General features: G+C 42.6%; 1 protein-coding gene across 1 annotated transcript; it reads right to left on the bottom strand.

Annotated features, from left to right (window-relative positions):
- Positions 1-935: 935 nt before the first annotated feature.
- On the bottom strand, positions 936-19964 carry trappc11 (trafficking protein particle complex 11). Its single transcript, XM_034222842.1, has 30 exons — positions 19574-19964; positions 18712-18940; positions 16785-16954; positions 16350-16420; positions 15491-15605; positions 15046-15145; positions 13222-13295; positions 12772-12868; positions 12460-12593; positions 10701-10842; positions 10448-10535; positions 10291-10370; positions 9721-9799; positions 9454-9508; positions 9143-9288; positions 8472-8533; positions 7273-7405; positions 6912-7042; positions 5494-5619; positions 5228-5421; positions 4993-5141; positions 4521-4642; positions 4273-4392; positions 4118-4183; positions 2853-3009; positions 2651-2765; positions 2477-2568; positions 1708-1841; positions 1321-1488; positions 936-1239 (listed from the first exon to the last, which is right to left on the bottom strand). Exons 2-30 carry the CDS (start codon positions 18916-18918, stop codon positions 1195-1197), a joined length of 3372 nt encoding a protein of 1123 aa, XP_034078733.1. The 5' UTR covers positions 18919-18940; positions 19574-19964; the 3' UTR covers positions 936-1194.
- Between the last annotated feature and the right edge of the window lie 404 nt (positions 19965-20368).

Genomic DNA, 20368 nt, shown 5'->3' with positions numbered 1-20368 from the left:
AGCTTGCCTAAACGAGAGTTGTTTCTGATTGGCCAGGGAGGGCCAGAGTCGTGGAAGGTGGAAAAGCTGTTTGTGTGTGTTTCTGTTGATTGATTGAAAAGTGTATTAACAGCTTGTATATTGGGTACAGTACAGTACAAAACATACAATTGTTAAGGGGATGCAGACCAGAGAAAGACTTTCGTCTTGTTTACATCAGGGTCCCCCATTTCCAATTCATCATGTCATTTAAGACATATAAGACATTGACAATGATCCATTCATGGAGCTGGATAGTAGTGGAGCATCTATAGAAGAGCGATCTTCGGTTTAATGGCTGGCTCCATAGATGTAAAAGACCTTTAATAGAGAGCTCTAGCCATTCAGTTCATTCCAATTGGCAATTTCGACACAATTATTACGTATTGATGCTTCCAAGTGTTTTGTTCTTTTTAGTCAATAAATGATGTAAGAAAACATTTAGTGTAATGGGTTGCTAAAATACATTTACTTTGCATTTTGGAAACAGCACGGATACACACAAAAACTCAAATTGTGTAAAAAGATCCTTAACATGGAACCATGCTGCTTCTCAACATAGCAGTATTACCTTCTACACAGCAATTTGGCAACATGCTCAATATCAACTTTATTTACTGGTAAGATTTGTGTTTATGGAACTGAACCAGGATTTGCTGCACTATTTCACCCACGTGTAACTTCTACATTCCAGTTTTGCAATGCATTGTGAACTCTTTTTTCCCTTTCTTTTTGACCAACCACAACACAGGTATTGGTGTGTGTGTGTGTGTGTGTGTGTGTGGACATCATTTATTACCACATAGCTTCACAACTACGCAACATGCAGTCACTAAACTTTACAGATGTGTGTTGAGATTTAAATGAATGATGTTAGGGTTACACAGTAAAACATTGAAATGCACATGGGACACAACTGTTCACATAGCTTTCTTTTAATTAAACTTTCAATACATTTCATGTATAACACACCAAATGTCAATATAGTTCACATCAGATTCATACATGATTTTGCAGTTAAGTGAACATCAGTGGATCAATTCATTATATTGACTCAGAGAATAATCAAAACAAACAAATAGTGTTAATATTGTCATCCGTGTGGAATCATTATTGTTGAACATCCAACACAATGTTGCTTTGTTCTCATATTTACAGGAAACGTCTGTGTTCTCGTCAAGCTGCAGCGATGGAGGCCTCATCCAGCTGCCGACCCTGAGGCTGAGGGGGAAATAATAGTTTTTAATAGATAACAATGACTGCTTTCTGAGTGAGGCCGATTGGTTTCTGTGAGTGTGTTACCTTGACGAAGATGCGTTGGGGAAGGAAGCGTCTCAGAGAGTGTGTGTTGGCGGTCAGGCAGCGCGGCAGGCTGATGTTGAGCTGTGGTAGTGTTTGGTAACCAGCCATCAGAGGGTAATAGTTATAGAGCATCTGCTGCTCCGAGCCAGGGAGGATGCGCAGACGCACCTGCACACACACACACAACAAAACCCAGAATTGAGTCAGCATTGTAGCACTCCAGGGGGGTATACAGTGAAGTGAGCAGAAAACCAGGATTTCTCTGACTAAACTAAACTTCCTGATCAGAGATAACAGGTTCAAACTGTCTTTGTGAATCTAGGCTTTCCTCTCCAAGCTGTGTGCACGTTCACATCAAATGGAATTTAAGAGTGAGCCCTGTTGTACCTGCTTGAGTCCAGAGAACATGAAGGCATCTGACGGCTCCACAGCCATCTCCACCTCCTGCACCAGAGACGTTCTGTTCTCGATGTGGTAGCGCACTGAAAGGGACTCTCGGACTCGCCCAAAGGATGGTAAATCTGAACCAAGACACACATTTGAATGCCGACATACAACACACAGTAGAAATATATCCCATCAGAAAAAGAAATGACTGAAAATTAGGACAAAATTCAAAATGTGTATAAAAAAGGAGTTCCGAGATCAGAGACATTAAAGGGTCTATGAACCGCATTCAGAGCATTAACAGCAGCAGGCAACTGTTGTAGGATATAGTGGAGTTATGTGCAAGTATGACTGAACTGTTAGAAGCCATTGTTGTTTTTATTGGGTCAATTGAGCAGTCTAAGGATTTTGCACCACGAAAGACAACATTGCTACCTAGCTAACTAACTAGCAGCATTGATTAGACATTGAGAGGACTGTAGCCCTGTGTCATTTGCGACAACATTACACTATCAAAATTCACGAACCACGCAAATTAGTACAAGTTGTTGGCAGTGAAGGAAATAGCAGTTCACTAACAGAAGTGAACAGCTCCGTGTTTTCAATGTTAAAGCTGTTAACAGTTAGCTTGTCGTGGTTTCAGCCGTCACCATGTTGAGACAATCCCTCAACCCTAGCTGTGTTCTGGATTTAGTATTCAGCCCCTTTAACAGTCAGTTTGAACAGTTCATTATACAATGCATGTGATGTGTGTATTGACTTGACTGACCAGCGTGGATGTAGAGAGGGACCGTCTCCAGGATGACGTGAGATAGAGTGACTGTGGTTTGGATGAGTGGACTGTCCACACCGGAGGACTTCCTGTACAACAGAGATCAAACAGAGTTAGGAGCTGCACACACACACCTGTTCAAAGGCTCTGATCACATGTCTGTCTGTGTACCTTCTCCATGATATCAGGTACTGTCCTGTAGCTACAGTGTTGTTGTTGTTGTTGTTCATTGGGGGAACCCGCAGACAGAAACACTCACTGGCAGACTCGTCAGTCTGCAAAACAACTGATCACACACACAATACGTCAGTCAAAGTCCAATCAGCTTTTGTATTCACAGCTATGAATGCAAAGGTAAGAAGGTGCCAGGTACCTTCCTGTAGCTGTGACTGGAGCTGTGGTGTGTTTGAGGTCATAGTGAGCAGCTGCAGGGAGGAGGAGGCCAGCAGCAGAGGCCAGGGGGACGTAGACAGGATGTCTGTCATCAACAGGAAGGGGATGTCCACGGCCAGCCGGTCCAGTTGTTCAAACTGCAACACACGGATAATAACAAGACAAATAAGTCAGTCACTGGGAAAGAATACATAACATTAGACCAAATTGATCAACTCTGAAAGCACGGTTATCTAGAAATAATCTTGGTGTATCACTAAGTTGATCCACAATTTCCTCTTGACCCAGCCAGAGAGAGACGGCGGCGGAGTAACGTGTATCAGTGAAAAGAAACTCAAATTAAGTTCATCAGACACATTTGGGCTCTTTCTGTCCAGGAGTAGCAACACTTTCTTTGGTCTTTGGACAACAGGTATCAGCACACAGTCTGGGTGGTGTTGTGCATCATGGATGCTGGGGGATTTTCTTTGCTACCAAACAGCTGTTTTTAAGACAGACAGCAAAACCGAGAAGACACGAGAGACATTTTGAACCGAATTTCTTGAGCCATAACCTAAAGCTAACGCTTTTCAACACTAATGTAATTCCTCAGCTAGAACAGAAAAGGCATGCAGAAAAAGTATGGCTAATTGGATGTGATCCTTATGGAACCTCCTCTGAGCTTTTCTGGACACTTTTATTGTCTGAAGATACAGCGTGACTTCATTTGACTTTTTTTCTATTCCTATCAATACACGGGAGAAAGTCTGAAAGCATGCCACAGCAGATGAGCAGCAGGACTACTGATGTTGGGTCATTTTGCCAACAATATGAGAGTCTTAACTGACGGAAGAGCAAGACAAGAACTGTAGAATTCCCTCAAAGGAAAACAAGTGTTTCTCCCGGTCTGGAAGCAAGAGTGTGATTGACAGATGGTTCATCGAATCCCCTGCCAAGGGCCTGCCCTTTTCAAAACATGTTGCAGTGAAGGGGGACTTTGCTTTTGTAACGCTAAATGCAGAAAAAGGTTTGGGAAACACTGTATGGAAATACAAAAGAGAATATTGTGTGACAATCTGCTTCCTGTTGACACTAGTATGTGTGCGACAGTGTTAGTGAAGTGTCATCTTTGCTCTCAGGCTCGTTAATATGGACCAACTTTTGTTTGGAAACGGTGCTCAACACTCGTGCACTGGGATCACAGAGAGTTAGAGTGGATGTAGCCTAAAAGTAGGAACTTAGCTAGCCAAAGTAGCAGTTACAGACCTTGGTGGACACAAACTTCGCAGACACCTCAAATGGGACAACCGTCTCTATGGTAACCGTCTCATCCTGAAAGAGAACAACAGAGGAATGAGTCATAGAATGGAAACCTGAAAAAGACCCCTGTGCGAACTGTCAGCTGTGAGGAAGGTCTTTACTTTGTGGCATTTGCAGACAATCTGACGTCCTTCCACTGAGGTATCGATGCTGTAGGCCACGTGGAAGAGGAAGACCCTCGGTCCAGTTGACACACACTTCACATGTACGGAAATCTCCAACTAAAAAAGCACATTTGGCATAGATACTGGAATTACTGCTGTGGAAGCTGTCGGCAGCTGTGTGTATGAGGAAGTGGCAGAGAATGCAAGTCTCTCCTCCAACAGACTGCTTTAGAATGTGTGCGCACCTTCTGGCCTGGATGCAGATCTCCTAGAGGCAGGTCCGGCAGCAGGGCAGGGGCACTGTCGTCACAGACCTTTGAGCCGTCCAGGGTCACATGTGTGGTCTGACCCAGAGTGGCATCCTGACCTAGATACACCAATCAACACAAAACCATAACATAAACATTGGTTTGATGGAAAATATGTTAAATACATTTCCAAAAGGTCATTTGTACTTCAGAATTTAATGACTGAAGTACGAGTATTTGAGATAGACATGAGGAGATTGATAGTAATCTAATGTTAGTGTGTTTACTCCAAGCTGTGCGTAGCCTAGATTAGCATAAAGACTGGAAGCATGGGGAAACAGCTAGCCTGACTCAGCAAAGAAATATAAAATAGTGAAACTCCTAAAGCCTCAAAACGCTCTCTTTTGATTCATCTGTAATATTTGTGTTATAGCGTGACTTTGGTGTAGTAACTCTTGTATCAGTGCACCTGGTTTGAGGCCAGCTGTCAGTTTGACATCCTTTGCCACGCCCTCCTCCTGTGATTGGACAGTGAGGTTGATGCAGTACATTTCATTGTTGAGTGCAGGAGGCTGGTGGCTCAGCTGAACAGAGACCTTGGGTACTCGTGAGATGACCCTGAGCAACAGAAAGGAACAAACACTTCACATTGCAGTTGAGACAGTAGAAGCTGCAGTATGGTGGAGAACTGAACAAAGACTCACATGGTGCTGGGCTGCAGGGTCAGGCTGTCCCAGTCCGGCTCCTGCCGTGCCTGCACCCCCCGCCCCCATCGCCGAGATGACCTGCTAGCCTGCAAGGCCTCATGGGTAGAGGCCACATCTCCACCCGCCCCCCTCCAGCTCAGGAACACACAGCGGCCACTGTCACTGCCCAGCATCACTTCAACACCTGTCATCTGAACACACACTGTCACTACCAACTCTCTCTCCACCTCTGTCTCAAAGACAAACACACACACGCATCTCACCTCAATCTTCTTGCCGACGTCTTCAGTCTTTGCTACAAAGCTGAAGTTGTAGCACTGGGTTTTCCCAGGCACCAGGCTCATACTCTCCTCCCCTGCAGACTCCACCACACACCACTGGTTGTACTCCTACACACAAACACCACCAACACACAACCTTTAACTGGTTTGAATTCCTAGGACATGATGTGTGTGATATTCTAGTTGGTCAGGGTGAAAATGAATCCCTTCCCAGTATATCCCCCAAAACATTTGGTTTACTTAACGGTCCAATTTTAACTCATAGGATTAAAGATCTAAAGATTGAAAGATATTCTGAAATTGGGATCAATGAAGTAAATATTATAAATAGGCACATCCAGCTGGGAGGAGACCGAGGGGTGGACCTAGGACCAGGTGGAGGGATTATATCTCTTCGCTGTCCTGGGAGCGCCTTGGGACGCCCCAGTCAGAGCTGGTTGATGAGGGGAACGTTTGGGGCTCTCTGCTGAACTGATACCCCCGCGACCCGACCACGGATAAGCGGGAGACGATGGATGGGATCAATAAAAGTATGTATCTATCTATCTAAAGTGTTCAGATTCCTAAACGTTAAGAGTGTGTGGTGTAGGTCATCTCCTTTATGGAACAATAATCTCCTCTAACTGTGGGCAAACCATTTACCAACCAAGCCTGGGAGGACAAAGGTAATCCAACTCTTCAGGACATTCATGGGGACGATGATATGCTTGGCTTTCAGAAACGGCTCTCTCAACACAATGTTGATTCTCTTTTCTTTGACTTTAACATAAGGTCTGCCTGTGAAGCCTATGGGGTTCCATGAGGGTCATATTTGAAAGACCATCCTATTCTGAGTTGGGTGCAGAGTGCTCCTTAACGAATAGTGTCATTTATATATACAACAATCTTAACTCTCAGAAAGGTATGCCTACATAAAGGCATGAAAGCATGGGATAGGGAAATATCCAATTTGGGACAAGAATCGGATTGGGATGCACTTTGGGTTAAAGTTACGGTGCTTCCAAAAACCCAACACATCAGTACTCTGGATATGTCTGAAATGGTCATAGAGCAGATAGAATGGGATTGGTACCTGAGCCTCATTGTTCATGTTAGATGGAGGGTAGGATAGGATCAATCTAAATGTTTTTTGCAACCCGTTTTGTATTATGTTGTGATTTGTTGGTTGATGGTGTTGCAATACAAAATGTATGATAACAAAAAGCTGCATTTAACTTTCATCTTCAATGTGTTTACCCAAACATCATCTTCATGAATTGCTGGATATATGAGGTGGATCACAGCGGTTGTAGCTATTATTAGATTCAAAGTCATTTGGAGCTTCTTCCTTTGTGATACCGTGTAACCTGCTGGTGTAGTAAACGTTTGTTTTGATCAGACCTTCCATGTGTGGAGCGTACCTGGTTACTGAGGCTGACAGACAGCTTGTTGAAGGACACAGGGTGAGGACAGTCGGCTCGGAGGAACACCTTCAGCTGGACGGGCTGGTCCACGTGGAAACTGGGAGAGTGGAACCTGGCCTTACACTGGACTGGAGTCAGGAGGAGAGAGACAACATCCTCTCAGCACAATTATACCAGATGTTTGGAAAGAAAAGATGTCGCACTACTTGTTGGGAGTGTGTGCCACACTCAAATTGTTTTAGGACATTTATTATCGACCTCAGGCAATTGTTTGCAGTCTGTATTACATTATAATGATCTTAAAGCTGTGGTTTCGTAAGCAATAGCAGACATGTGGGGCTCCTGTGAGTGTACTCACTGAATGGGATATAATCCTGCACTTCGATAGTTAATTCATTGGATCCGGCCAGGGCCATGCGGTCGTTCCACAGCGAGCGGGCTGCAGTGACGGAGGAGGGGTCACACTCCGGCTCAGCCTCAGGGACCTCGTTCTGGAACAAAGACTAGGATCAACAAGTGCTCTGCTGTGTGGCCGGTGGAACAGCTGATTCAATGAGTACTGGTAAACAAGGGTGATAAACGGGGGCTTATTTCAAAGGCAAGGAAAACAGAAATCACAAGTGTATACGAGAGTTCAGCCACACTGTCTGACACCATGTATTCTGCATCCATTCTCAGTTGCTTTGATCCTAAACAGAGCAAGTAATAAACCACTTTAACTAGTTAGATGGCTCCACAGATCCTATCAATCAATCAGTAAGAGCACTGTCTCGGACTTTCCATCTCCTTAACCTCGCATACTAGATACTCTGCCAGTCTCCATTCTTTAGGTTCTTTTTTAGAGACATGTAAACAGTTTAAGGCTTTACATACGCACATACCTATTGGTAGGAAATAGCTACAATGATTCAATAAGTGACAATTTAACTTTACAATAACTTGCATGACGGTTTCACTTGATATTCCTGTAACGGCTAACTTCAAAGTCAACTTTATTGTCAATCTTTCCGTTTGTGTGTACAGACAGAGAGATCTAAATAGAAGCGTAATGCTTGAATGAGGTCCACAGTTCCTGCATGCTCACAGCCTCCCCCCCACAGCAACATGGTGTCGTGTCTCAGTGCCTGAATCCTCTCATGAGAACCTTTCCACCCCCTGCTAGAGAGCAGGTACTTACATGGGAGGAAAAGGTTCCCATTTCTGATTGGCTGGAAGGATTGCAAACCACGCCCCGTAAAACTCGGGAAAGTTTTGTGAAGCCGCCATTTTATTTGCTGGCATTAGCCATATTAGCATTATTAGCATTAGCCCAGCGCAGAAACGCAGAGAGACTAATTTATGGCAACACAAAATAAAACATGGGAGCGGTGGAGATGAGGAGGTGTCGGCGTTCTGGCGATTTACTCGGAAGGCTTCAGGAGAAGCTGCTGGGCATTCGGCGCCACTCGATGACGTAGTATACTTGAAATAGTGGCTCGGCAGCAGGTATACTCGACATTGAGAAACGGCCACAGTGTTTGCTTCGCTGAGCATGTTGTGTTGAGCTCTTCTACTCACCTTCAGGACTTTGAGGAGGTTCTTCTCAATCCTCAACTTCTGTTCCTCCTTCAAGGTTGAAGCTGCAAGAGAGAATGACTTAACCATGACCTCTTCCACCTAATGCTATTACATTGCTGTCAGGTGCTTTTCAGACTCAGAATACTTTATCGTCCATGAAATGTACATCAAATGGACATTTGCCTCAGGCACTGGCAGATGAAAACAAGCTTTACCGTACACAGTACAACATTGTGTGAGTGGCATGTTCTTCCACTGGCTTGTGGTCCACTTAAATATCAGTTGTATTAGAAAATAATGAGTTGAATATAAATTAAAATGAGGTGATGGGATTCTTTTGAACTAAATACATGTGTATTCTTTGTTTATATTTTTAGAGATCTCAACTTCTTCTGATTAACTAAATCAATCGTTCATTATTTCACAGGACCAAGAATGACTTTTTTTTGTCATTGACTTGTTCTTCTGTTTTTCCACTGATGACATGGCATGTTTGAATGTTTCAGAACAATGCCATCATGTCTGTGCTTGTATGTCCCACATTGTACCTGTGGTTTTACAGTTTCATTTGAATGCTCTCCTGTATCCTATCTCCTCTATCTTCTTTACTAATGATTGTGATCAAAACATGTGCATTAGCTCCATGGCAGCAGAGGTGAACAACGCCTCACCCCGGCCCAGCAGCTCCATGCAGTATATGATGTAGTCTTTAACACTGGCCATCAGATAAGCACAGCGCAGCGCTGTGGTCAGGATGGCGCTCAGGAGGGCCCACCACCGCTCTGTGCGGTAGTCACACATCACATAGTCCAGCAGCCTGCAACACAACACACCCAGATATCTTGCTCACAAACACACGTTAAGGAAACAGCCTACCTAGTGCTGTTTGCTAAATACGTCTCCAGACTGGCTCATCGCTTAAAACCATCCACACGTGCATGCATGGTTATACTTCAGGCGTAGCGTCACTGTAAGCTCTTACTTTAGGGATTTGGTGTAGTCTTTAGCATGGTAGTATTCCTCTCCCATCTGCACCACTACAAAATAAACAAAGTTAAGGTTAAAACAAAACCAGGGCAACAATGTAATGATCAAAAAGGATGCTTTGATGAGCTCACTTTATCAGACTGCATCCACATAATGTGAAAAATGTTCACATGCTACACTAAAGCATCGACATGTCTACCTGATGATACCAGCAGTCAAATGAAGACACTTCAATGACTGAGGGAGGCTCCATGATACTCACTGAGATGACTCTTCATCCGGGGGCACTTGTACTTCTTAAACTGGGCGACAGCATTACTGAGGAGTGCTATAATCAGCTCCTATTGGGCAGAGACATGGAGGAGCATCTTCAATAGCACATAATGAATCTGGGCTGTGGCGACAAAGATACAATATTTGACAGCAGGGGCGTCGTTCTGAAGACAGAGGAGCCTTTGCCAGGTTTCTCCTAATGAAAACATTGCTACCACCATACTTTCTACAATCAAAGCACAACACTGACCATCTTTCAATCATTTTAAACTTAGTAACTCACACACAACAGTATTTCAAATTTTGTTTGAAGAATTCTGTGTATTGGTATAAAAAGCCACTGTGTGCAGGATTTCAGAAATGTTCCGTTTGGCGCTCCCCAGTGGTAAAAAAGAAACAAGATGCTTTTGAACTAACATTGTTGCAGAAAGTGCACCCGTTTCACAGGGATTGAAACACCATCAGAAGAAGCTAACTTGATAGTGCCAGTGGTTTGAAATGTTCTAACTGAAAGCACGAAGCAGTGAGCTACATTATGGCCACAGCTGTGTGCTCTTACAGAGTGTGGCACATCTCTCTCTTTCATCTGCTGGGCCAGAATCCCCGTCTTCTCCTTCTCGGCATCTGGAGGATCGATACCTGGAGATACAAAAAAGCAGGAGCCATTAGCCGTACAATTCTAACAGTGTGTGTGTGTGGTGTGTGTGTGTACGTACTCTGGTGTCCTTGTCTCCATGCTCTCTGGCCGTAGAAGTCCAGTCCCCCACTCTGGGTGTCCACTGGTTCAGGGCTGGGAAGACTCGCCTGGAACAACCAGATTCAAGTTTCAAGAAAACTTTATTGTCATAAGCAATTCAAATCTTAATCTCAATCTTCACACAACTATTTCTGAACATGATGTATCCATGACAGCTGGCTGTGTGCAGCAGGTATGAACCCTCTGATGGGCAGTCACAGCAGCTGTCTCACCTGACAGAGCTGCTGGGCCAGCTGTTTGCGGTCCTGGCTGTAACAGGCCGCCTGCTGGTAGTAGAAGCCAGGGTTCTGGGTCTGGATTGCTGTCAGACCCAGCTTTATGGCTTCATCAAAGAGCTCGCCAAACGACTGGAACCTGTGGAAAGCAAAAAGGAACACAGACAGGTTTAGGGTTAAGACGTAAAGACATACAGGCAAAAGTCAGCTCCCAGTGGAGAGAGACTACTCAGATGTTTTACTTCAGTGAAAGTAAGTACCCATACCAAATGTTACGAAGACTGTTACAAGTTGATGTCCTACAATCAAAATGTAAGTGAAAGTACAGAAGTAAAAGTATCTTATACATAATGACCCATTTCAGAATCATATTAAATGACTGGATAATGATTACTGGTGCATTAACCTGTTCATCACAGCTGGGAAATGTGGAGCTAATGTTAATTACTTAATAGGCGCGTTCACACCAAGTACTTTGCCGTACTTAGTTCATCAGAACTAAAGAGCAGATTCCTGGGGGAGGATTAGGCAAATGAAGCCGCTGACGTCACTTCTTCTTCTTCTGCTGCTTTGGGTTTACTGGCAGGCCGCAAACCACTTCACGGCGTATACTGCCGCCCAAAGTCCCCGGCCGGAAGTCCCCGGAGTTGGGGACTGGCTTCAGTAGAAGCTGCTGGGACTCCCAGCAGCTTCTACTGAAGCCTTCCGAGTAAATCGCCAGAATGCCGACACCTCCTCATCTCCACCACTCCCATGTTTTATTTTGTGTTGCCATAAGTTAGTCTCTCTGCGTTTCTGCGCTGGGCTAATGCTAATAATGCTAATATGGCTAATGCCAGCAAATAAAATGGCGGCTTCACAAAACTTTCCCGAGTTTTACGGGGCGTGGTTTGCAATCCTTCCAGCCAATCAGAAATGGGAACCTTTTCCTCCCATGAAAGTACCTGCTCTCTAGCAGGGACTAAAAAGGGGGTGGAAAGGTTCTCATGAACTAAGTTCTAGTTCCGGATTTTTTGGTGTGAACGCAACATTTCAAGAACTATCGGAACTATACTGGGAAAAGTACTCCGGTGTGAAAGCGCCTATAGCTGCTGGTTTTGTCAATATTATTTATCAACTGACATATATTTTGCATTAGCAAATAATCTAAACCTGTAAAGTAACTAAAGTTCTCAAATAATTGTAATAGAGAAAGTATAATATTGGCTTATAGTATAAGAAGTATCTTAAAATGAAAATACTCAAAGTTAAAGTAAAGTTAGGTACTTGAGTAACTGTACTGTATTACATTCCACCCGTTATGTTCTGGTACAAAATGACTCCTCTGACATGACAGACACTTTCTCACACACTCATAATTCAACAACAAGCTGCATCCTCAGCAATGTGCATAACTCCTGCTTTCTTGTTTAAAAGGTCCCATGTCATGCTTTCCCGGTTATTACCCGTCCCCTTGTGTGTTATGTAGCTTGTTCTGCATGTAAACGGTCTGCAGGAGCTCCAACAAGCCGTGTAGGACAGAGAGTGAATACACATACTTTACAGAGATGCTGTATGGGAAGCCAATGTGAGTTTGGAACATTGAACAATGTCAATCTATTCTAGTAGACCTCAACAATGGAATTATGATCAGTAGAAATGTCATGGGACCTTTAACTAAGATTTGTTTTAAATGCAGCAAGGTAGATAGAACCTATTTATTCCATTTTTAGTCTCTATCATTTCTAATAAAGTATATTCCAGTATGTATCCTCACTGTTTAGACATCCATGCAGAGTGCTCGAAGGCCAGCTCAGCGCTGCCGATCTTCTTCTTGCACAGGTCGATGTGCTTCCTGAACTGAGCGATGGCGTCTAGAGGAGTGTTGTGCTGGAAACACAGACGGCAGATCTGAAGAGAGAGACAAAAAAGGTGATTAACGCTCAGTAACTAAAGACTTCCAACTGCCGGTTTGGGCTGAATCCTTAACTGTTCCAATCATCAGACACTAAGCCCCCAACTTGAATCACATTCTTTGTGTCAAATCACTTAGTAAAGAACATTTTCCTACAGACAGTCCAAAATGTACCTTGTAGTTGATGAATCCAGCCATAGTTTTGATCTCCAACATGTTGGTCTCGTGGGCCCGGAGCTCATGAACCAGACTGTATGCAGTTCTGTAGTACCTACAGACACAAACAAACATTCAACACTTTGTTTGAGGGCTTTGAGTCTGTCGTATTAAATGTGCAATATATATATAAACCTCACAATTAATAAGATAAAGAGGGACAGCTAGGGTAAACCATACAGGTCAAACAATTAAGATATATATTAGCCAGGATCCTTTACAATTCTATTTTAAGTAGGAAGCCACAGTTCCTTTTATATTTTCAATTAAGACAACAAACGGGGAAACTGGATTTGTGTGAATTCAATCTGCCTTTGGTGTTGGTTACGATCAGTTCCGGATAGGAATTGATGAGACATCACACTTATCAAAGAACAGTCCATCATTCATTTATAGGCTCAGACTTACTTGAGAGCATTCTGGGTGTCCTGTTTCAGCTCACTGAAGAAGGCGATTTTAAACTGGTGTCTGACAAACAGCAGCTGGGAACATCAAAGGGGGAGAAAAGAGAAACAAGGACTCTGTGAGGAGCGGGCATTTCAGAGTAATGTATTTCATTCATCCCAAACAGCTCAGTGTGGTGCAGTGATGTATATTTGCGGTCCGACCCAGAAGTTAGCATCGCTTTAAGTGAAGGGCTCCCTTGACTCAAAGCGATGGGATTTTTCCATTGTATATTGCAGAAAATAAGCTCTGTGGCAGACACATGCTTACTGTATGAGACGTACACCTATAGTGTTCATCAGGAGAGTCTCCACATATTAATACTACTTTTATCCTTTTTGAAGCAAAAAAGCAGTAAAAAGCTTTTGCGATGTCCTAAATGAACTACATCATGCTAAGCTAAAGGAGGCTAATGTTTGGCATGATGACGTTCAGTAGTCTTACAGACTTACAGATTTAGTCACTTGTTCGCAGCCACCGTTTTTTAAGACATATAGAAGCTTTGAAAATACAACAGCCGGGTAATTACTGGTGTATTTTATCAGGGATGCAAACACAGGTATGGTGAAAAAAGAGAGAACTATTGGAAGCAGAAATAAACCAGCGTAATATACCATCTGACAAAGGCCTGTGCTATAATGCTTCAATTAACTGCTATTCTTTATAATATACTCAGATCAATAGGAGACAGAGATGTTAAGTTATAAATCTAGGGTTTTTATTATGATTTACAGCAGGGGTGGGGAACCTTCTTCCTTTCAATTTTTACAACATCCTCCGAGGGCCGTACAAATGATTGAACTCAACCTCTGCTTAAAAAAACTAAAATCACAGCCCATTCATTTCGCCTTTCTTTCATGCTGTGCAAAGAAAAAGCAACCTCTGAATCCAGATATCTCACCATGACTCACGTATGCATGTGCACGGTGTGGCATGACCACCAACACAGAAAGATATGGACACAAGATGTGTGCAAATGTATTTAGTATCCTATCCATGTGAACATGATTTAAGTGGTGGGGGGGGACCTAACCTCCTCTGTCCAGGGGCATGCTCCCCCAGGAAGATTTTTTTTTTTAAAATATTGAAGTTAAAAGCATCAATCTGGTACACTTTGAGAGCAACATTAAGAGATCTATGGATACATCTTTCAACACCCATATGAAACAGAACTGTAAGCAGATTTTCTTTTTGGATATTTTACAAATCACTCCCCTTTTAAACTATTCTTGTTATTTTTAACAACTTTTGTGTTACTGTCATATAGTATTTTATACCTGTTTTTGATTTAGTCTCTAATGTCTCATTAATAACTATAATGATCATATCAAGGTGTGCCTTAACCTCACTGAGCTGAGGTCATTTGAGCCTCTCAGGAGAGAGCTCTCTTCCACCTGGTTGTAGAAAAGCTCTTTAAATTCGTTAGCATAGCTAGCTAACCAGATGCTAATAACAGATCGCCACTGTGCTTACAACTAAAGACACAGCCACGCAAACACTGCGGCATGTGTACGGCTCCTTATGGGTACTGCAATATTTGAAGAGCTGGAGCGGCGTTCCGGTGCTCTCCGTCAGCACTCTAGTCTACACTCCTTTCAGACGAGACATAACCACGCTACACTCGTGTTGTGTTAAAGGAACCGGTCCTTGGCCAGGAAAAACAGGCACTCGCTTGTTTAATTATTTTGCGATCTAGATTTCTTCTTTTTTGAAGTGAGAAGTTGTCCGTCAGTCTGTGCACACATAGAAACTGTAGTTACATTTGCTCTAGTTGGGTTGTACTGTTACCTGATGTGTTGTCTTGTTGAGGAACTCTTTATGGGATTTGACTCGGCGGATCTCAGTGTAGTAGTATGTCTGAGAATGTTCATAGAAAGCATTCTCCAACCTGCAGAATTACAGGGACGATTACATTAACACACACACATCATCTGGAAGAAATGTTCCTGTTTTGTATTTGCTGCACCTGTTCGACATGCATTTCCTTGTGTGAAGACTGCACAAAGGTTAATGGACTATTGGTTTCACAATAAGAATAAGAATGCATTTAGAAAATATATTTACATCACTGTGTGAATCCATGAATGCATTGTTTCTCACTCTTATGGTTTTGTCAGCTAAGCTCTTCAATTAAAAACACCATTTCCATTGAATTCAAGTGGAGAGCCATTTGGATGATTTCTCATACATTGAAAAAGATGTATTCATATGGCATTAGTGAGATGGTAACTACCTTATGATGTAGCCCACTAAGTGGTCGGTGTGTGGCAGCACGAACAGACTCTTTCCGGACAGATCACAGGCGTTACAAAGAGTCGCTGCTCTCTCTGAAGCCACCAGGTCCTCTCCTGGGCAGGAACACAAGGGGTGTAACGTAGATGAGAAGCTGTCAAGTTGCTGTGCAGGCTGTGGCTCAGGAAGTAGAGTGGTCAGTGGTTCAACCCCTGGCTCCTGTGGTTAATATTTGAGCATGGGCAAGATACTAAACCCCAAATAGATCCCTAAGGCATGGCTAGCAGTGTGTGGCGAATGCTTTCTTGTGGTGCAAAAGAGCTTTGAGTGGTCTCAAAGATATACAAGTGTTCTATGAATATAGCGTAGAAATGCAGTCATTAGCCGCCTAATGTCTAAAGCTTCATCCGTTATGATGATATGATTCACAAGAGGTTTTGCTGAGTTTTGAGATCATTACAGAACTGATCAAATGTTTCTGAGGTTTTTCAGAACACATTGGAGCCTTGTTAATGAAATGTACCAGACATTATTGTACTGCTCCCGCCAGAAAGGAAAGCAGGGAAATACAATATTTACCCTACCATTGGAAAAAGCAAAGCAACATATTCAATGGAACCATTTCAAGTGCACTCTATTCCATGTATTCTGTGTTTGCTGTTGTGCTAGTTTCTCTGCTTTCCCTCTCTACCTCTCCTGTGCTCTGCACTCTACCAGCAGAGGCTCTCGTTGCCAATATTAGCTGCTCTTTCTAACAATGTTGATCTGAAGAATGGCCATGCAGGCTGGCATTGAGGCTGAAGGGAGAAGCAGTGACTTAAAGCAGGAAAGAGAAGAAGAGCAAAAGTAGGTATGTTTACCTGGAGGTAGAGGAGTTTTCTTCTGGATCAGAACCACAGCCACCTTGGTGTTCCTGCCCTGAAGGCTGGTCCTAAAGACAACACAGATGACTGCAGTTAAGTGTGCTGCTGTTATGTTTCTGCTAGGGGTGTGAAGAGATGACCTGCAGGATAGTGTCCATTCCCAATGCTTTTCTTGTACACTATATCCCAGGTTTGAAAGCTATAAGTCATTGAATAAAGTGGAATTACAAACATCTTTAACAATGCTACAACAACAGTCTTCTGGCAGAGATGCATTACCTAGCATGTATCCAAAGTTATTACTTTGTCAGCATAATAAGTGGAAGTAGATGATGGTAAGCCTGATCAAACAGAAGCCTGAGGCATCAACCAGCACTCTAACCCTAGTCACCCATTAACATCCTTTCTAAAACTAAAATAATGTTCACCTACCTTACAATCTCCACTTTAGTGGCACATTCAGATTGTTTCTCTTTCCATGTTGGGTCGTCCCAGTCCAGCTCGTAGAACAGAACAACCAGAGCTGGTACCAGGTTCAGGTGTTTATGCATCCATCCTGTTTTCAGGATGCCTTTAGGGATGTACCACTCATAGGATGTCCGCTACACAGACAGACAGAGAACAACTGGTAAAGATACATACTGAACAGACTGCAGCGCTTATCTCACATGGGGACTTCACAACTGGATTCATTTGGTGTTTTTCAACATCTTAGTTCAAACTGAAACACTAAGGCCCCGGCCACACGAGGACGATAACGGTCGTATCTGCTACAGTTCACTATCAGATAGACGGTTCGGCCACTCGAGGCCGACATGGAAACGCAGAAAACGATAACGGGTCCCTAGGTGGGTAGATCTGCAAACGAAACGCTCTGGGGGGCCAAACGGCTCTGTGTTTACGCCTATACGATCATGTCCTGATAACGTTGAAGAAATAGCCCCGCCTCTCCTGCTCAGAGATCAGCTGCTGGGCTGAAGAAGAGGGGGAGGAAAAGAGAGGCTCCGTTTTTTATTCTTATATTATTATATAGAGTCGTTATTCATTTGTTTTAAAGCTCAATAAATAACAAAGAAGACCTCTGACCGGCACTTTTTTTTTTTATATCATTGCTTACTATTCGTGGTTATCAGACACTTAAACAACAGAGAAGTTTTTAAGAAATAGGACTATTGACAAATCACATATTATCCCGTCATTGTCTGTTCTGTAGGAAGGAGGAATATAACAGAGTGGGACTATACACTCAAAAACGGAAGTTTATTCCAATACGAAGATTGTGACAGATCTGAGAAACGTGTCCTTAAAACGAGCCTCCTCGCAATTGTATGCACATTATTTATTCAGCCGTTTGCTGTTTAATCTGATATATCATTCAAAAGAGAGAAAAAAGCTTAGAAAAGGGTGAAAAAACGGCAAAAGCTCAATACAGGCGATGACGTCACCCTTGCGCGTCCCCGCGAACAGGGCTTCAATCCACGGCAGGGCTTCAACCTACGGCATAACACCGGAACCTCGCAACGGCTGCGGAGCGCATTTGCGCCACATTTGGGCCTAAGATGAAGTTTGAGTCTGCCTGATCTGCGTGTAGGGAGGGGCAGCAGCCATATCATTGGCTAGAACTAGCTAGATCTGATAGATTTGGACATAAACGCGAGTGAAGTATAACCGGACGCGAGAGAGAGAGAGAGATCAGCACCTGCAGCTGTGAGGGACCGGTGAGCGGAGCAAAACACACCTTTAGACGTCAACTAACACATTCAGCTATGGCACTGTCGTATATATATATATACACATTGAATTATTCAATTTGATAATATGTAATCAACTTAGGCATCACTCCCAAAAAAACAAAAAAAACAAAATGAATAAATAAAAATATTCATAACTCATATTCGAATACATGAATAATTATTCGAATACCTGAATAATTTTGAATATTCGATTAATCGTTCCCATCCCTAATATCGATTTCGGTCCGTTTGCGTTATCGTCCTCGTGTGACTCCAGCCTAAGTTCATTGATACAAAAATGATCTCCAACTATTTTGTATAGTAAATGAATAATTTAAGTATTTTCGATAACGGAAATAATTTGTATTTTGCACCCTTAATCTTAACACAGATGGAGGTGATTTGCAAGTAAGCAAATAAATGTTATACTGTAAATTGAGTTTGTTGGGATATTTTATTGTCTTTTTAAGTACATGGACTACAGAATCCAAAACATGATTTTTGCCCAGCACGTTTACACATACAATAAATTAGATTTTGTATATAACGATGCATACACAAACACAGTAAGAGGAATTTGTTTGTAAAAGAAGGAAAAAACTCTCTTATCTCCATCTACTGCTCACCTTAGTGCGACATTTGGGGTATTCATGGTCTCCTGGGAGGACTTTGAAAGAGATGGGAACTCTGTCAGCTCGCCGGTTGACGCAGAAGGCGTCCCAGATGGCCCGGTGCACGGCGTTATACACCACATCCAGACCGGTTAGAGCAACGAAGGCCATGGGACGACAACATAGCTCTGGAGGAAGCTCCCACTGGGAACCTGCCATCATGATGGGTTATCAATGGATCCACCTACACAGGACAAAACAACATTACTGTAAAAGAAACATATGTTATGAGATGATCTTACTGTGCTGAATACAAAGCTACAGCATGTTAGACATGTCTATTAAATGAGCTTAGAGATGTTCTATCAATAATTGGGATGTGTTTCTGTTTACATATTTAAGGGATAACAAGTAGTTATTACATAATATACTTATTTTTCCAAATAAAAAAAAGCGTTATTGTCAATTGCACACAGCTCCACCAAATACAGAAAACACATATTATTTTTTACAAAAAAAAGGGGGGGTACAATTATCAAAAAGGGAATTTCAAAACAAAGTTGTCATTGAACCACCAACATGAACAGCAGATCACCCTGCAGGTCACAAGACTTAAAGCTTAGCACTAGCTGAGCTAGGTAGCTGCTAATGGTGACAGGTGAATTGTTTACATCCTGTTAAACCCAAGCCCACCGGGATTTACAAATGATATGACACGGATACTTAAATTAGCTTATCAAAATTAGAGTGACACGGTTTTTTTGTTGGCAAAGTAAATACAGAAGCCGTTAGGAAGAAAGCGGAAGTGGAATAACCCGACTCGGCTAACGCTACTAGCCGCAATAAAAAAAGGATACATCAAACAACATGACGTTACCTCAGGTGCATTACTTCGAAGGACTGGTAACGGGGCTAGGTACAGCTAACTTGGTGGGGCTAGGTACAGCTAACTTGGTAGAGTTAGCTAGCTGCACTTCATAGGCGGTTGTGATGTGCTGTTGTTCAGAGTAAACGCTAGCAAGAGAGGTTAGCTGTGGGCGAGGTTAAAGTGTAACTGGCAAATGCCCGTTTAGCTTCAGGCCTCCTGGCCTAGTTCCACCCAGGTCCCAGCGCTGGGCAACGTCCCACGGCTATGTCAATCACCGACTTGCCACATTAGACAGAAGCACAAAAGAATAGTTAGCTCATCTAGAAGCTGTTGATGAAGCAACAACAACTAGCTTGTTAGCTATCGGTGACGGACCTTTACTAACACTTCCGGTTCTGCTTTTCAAAATAAAGCACTCCCTGACAAACGTCATTATTTGCATATGACAGTCAGCTCAGTACATTATCTTTAAACAAAGAAGGCAGTGAAAAACTACTCAAAATAATTGTGAGAATAATTAAGACTCTAATAATGATCAAAATAATATTCCTCCAGATCGACACGGCTTCCATGAAGAATACAAATCAATCTAAACCAGAAATACTTAGAGAATATAATAACAATAAATAATAAAATATACATGCATAACCTATAAGTAAAAATGTGGATATTGTACTGCGATATAAAACAGCATGTACAAATATGTACAGTATTATTGCAATGTATGGTTTATGTGATTTCGTTTTGATAACATATGAGATGTGTTTCATGTTTATCAGTTATTTTTAAATTATTATGACATAG

This window comes from Gymnodraco acuticeps, unplaced genomic scaffold (assembly GCF_902827175.1).
Source record: "Gymnodraco acuticeps unplaced genomic scaffold, fGymAcu1.1, whole genome shotgun sequence".
Lineage (NCBI taxonomy): Eukaryota > Metazoa > Chordata > Actinopteri > Perciformes > Bathydraconidae > Gymnodraco > Gymnodraco acuticeps.
Note: the sequence above shows the minus strand (reverse complement) of the source record. Positions and strands in the feature narration are given on the sequence as shown.

Coding starts and splice junctions, on each gene's coding strand:
- trappc11 (XM_034222842.1), bottom strand. CDS start 18,918: ATGATGGCAGGTTCCCAGTGGGAGCTTCCTCCAGAGCTATGTTGTCGT. Junction 8,534..9,142: donor CATGGAGCTGCTGGGCCGGG/GTGAGGCGTTGT, acceptor TCTCTCTTGCAG/CTTCAACCTTGAAGGAGGAA. Junction 4,643..4,992: donor GACAGCTGGCCTCAAACCAG/GTGCACTGATAC, acceptor TGGTGTATCTAG/GTCAGGATGCCACTCTGGGT.